The 723-nt window shown below is 40.1% G+C and overlaps 1 protein-coding gene across 1 annotated transcript; it reads right to left on the bottom strand.

Annotated features, from left to right (window-relative positions):
- Positions 1–54: 54 nt before the first annotated feature.
- Positions 55–717, bottom strand: LOC103523583 (SOSS complex subunit B homolog; the record flags this gene model as incomplete). Its single annotated transcript, XM_008488616.1, has 2 exons — positions 697–717; positions 55–311 (listed from the first exon to the last, which is right to left on the bottom strand). Coding segments are annotated over exons 1-2 (278 nt in total), but the record flags the coding sequence as incomplete, so codon positions are not given.
- Positions 718–723: the final 6 nt, after the last annotated feature.

The following is a 723-nucleotide window of genomic DNA, read 5'->3' as shown; positions in this document are numbered from 1 at the left end:
AATCCCTCAGTTTCCAATAGGATACCGCATTCGTTTCCGAAAGAAAACTCTTACCTTGTTACAGTGATTGTGTTTGTGTTGCTGTTTCCGTTGCTATTACTCTGCTGTTGCTGTGGAGAGCTTTGCTGTTGTTGCTGTTGCTGTTGTTGTTGCTGCTGCTGAATAGGACTCTGGCTAGGAGCTTGTACAATCTGAATGGTTTGCTGATTGTTCGCCTGTTGCGTGGGGATCTGGATGGTCTGTATTTGACCGTTTGGTGTCAGGATTTGAGCGAGAGTTGTGCCCTGGCCAACTTGAGTCACCTGGGGTATCTGAGAGAACAAAACAAGATCAGCTTTCAATGTACATTTTACTTATTACTCTCCTTGCTTTTCATGTCTGTGACAGGTGAGATATGAGACCATATCTTACAGTGTATAAGCTGTCAATATCAAGTCATGAATTATTTGTGGTAAAAACAGGCCATTTCACAACTTTTGTGGATATCACAGCATTACTAAGTGTCTCCTTTGCAATCAGATACCATTTTGAAATAATCTTTTTACACTGGTAATCCTGCCACTGATTGCAACTTGATTGAAGTAACTAGGCACTCACTTGTTTTCACAAGGCTGAGTGCACCCCAAATGAGCAAATGTCTGATGAATTAGAAAGTAAAATATTAGAAGAAAATAAAAAAGTAAGAGCTAAGGTTACCTGTGAGAGTTGTGGAATCATTTGAAT

This window comes from Diaphorina citri, unplaced genomic scaffold, assembly GCF_000475195.1.
Source record: "Diaphorina citri unplaced genomic scaffold, Diaci psyllid genome assembly version 1.1 scaffold27586, whole genome shotgun sequence".
Lineage (NCBI taxonomy): Eukaryota > Metazoa > Arthropoda > Insecta > Hemiptera > Psyllidae > Diaphorina > Diaphorina citri.
The sequence above is the reverse complement of the archived record's forward strand: the minus strand, read 5'-3'. Positions and strand labels throughout refer to the sequence as shown.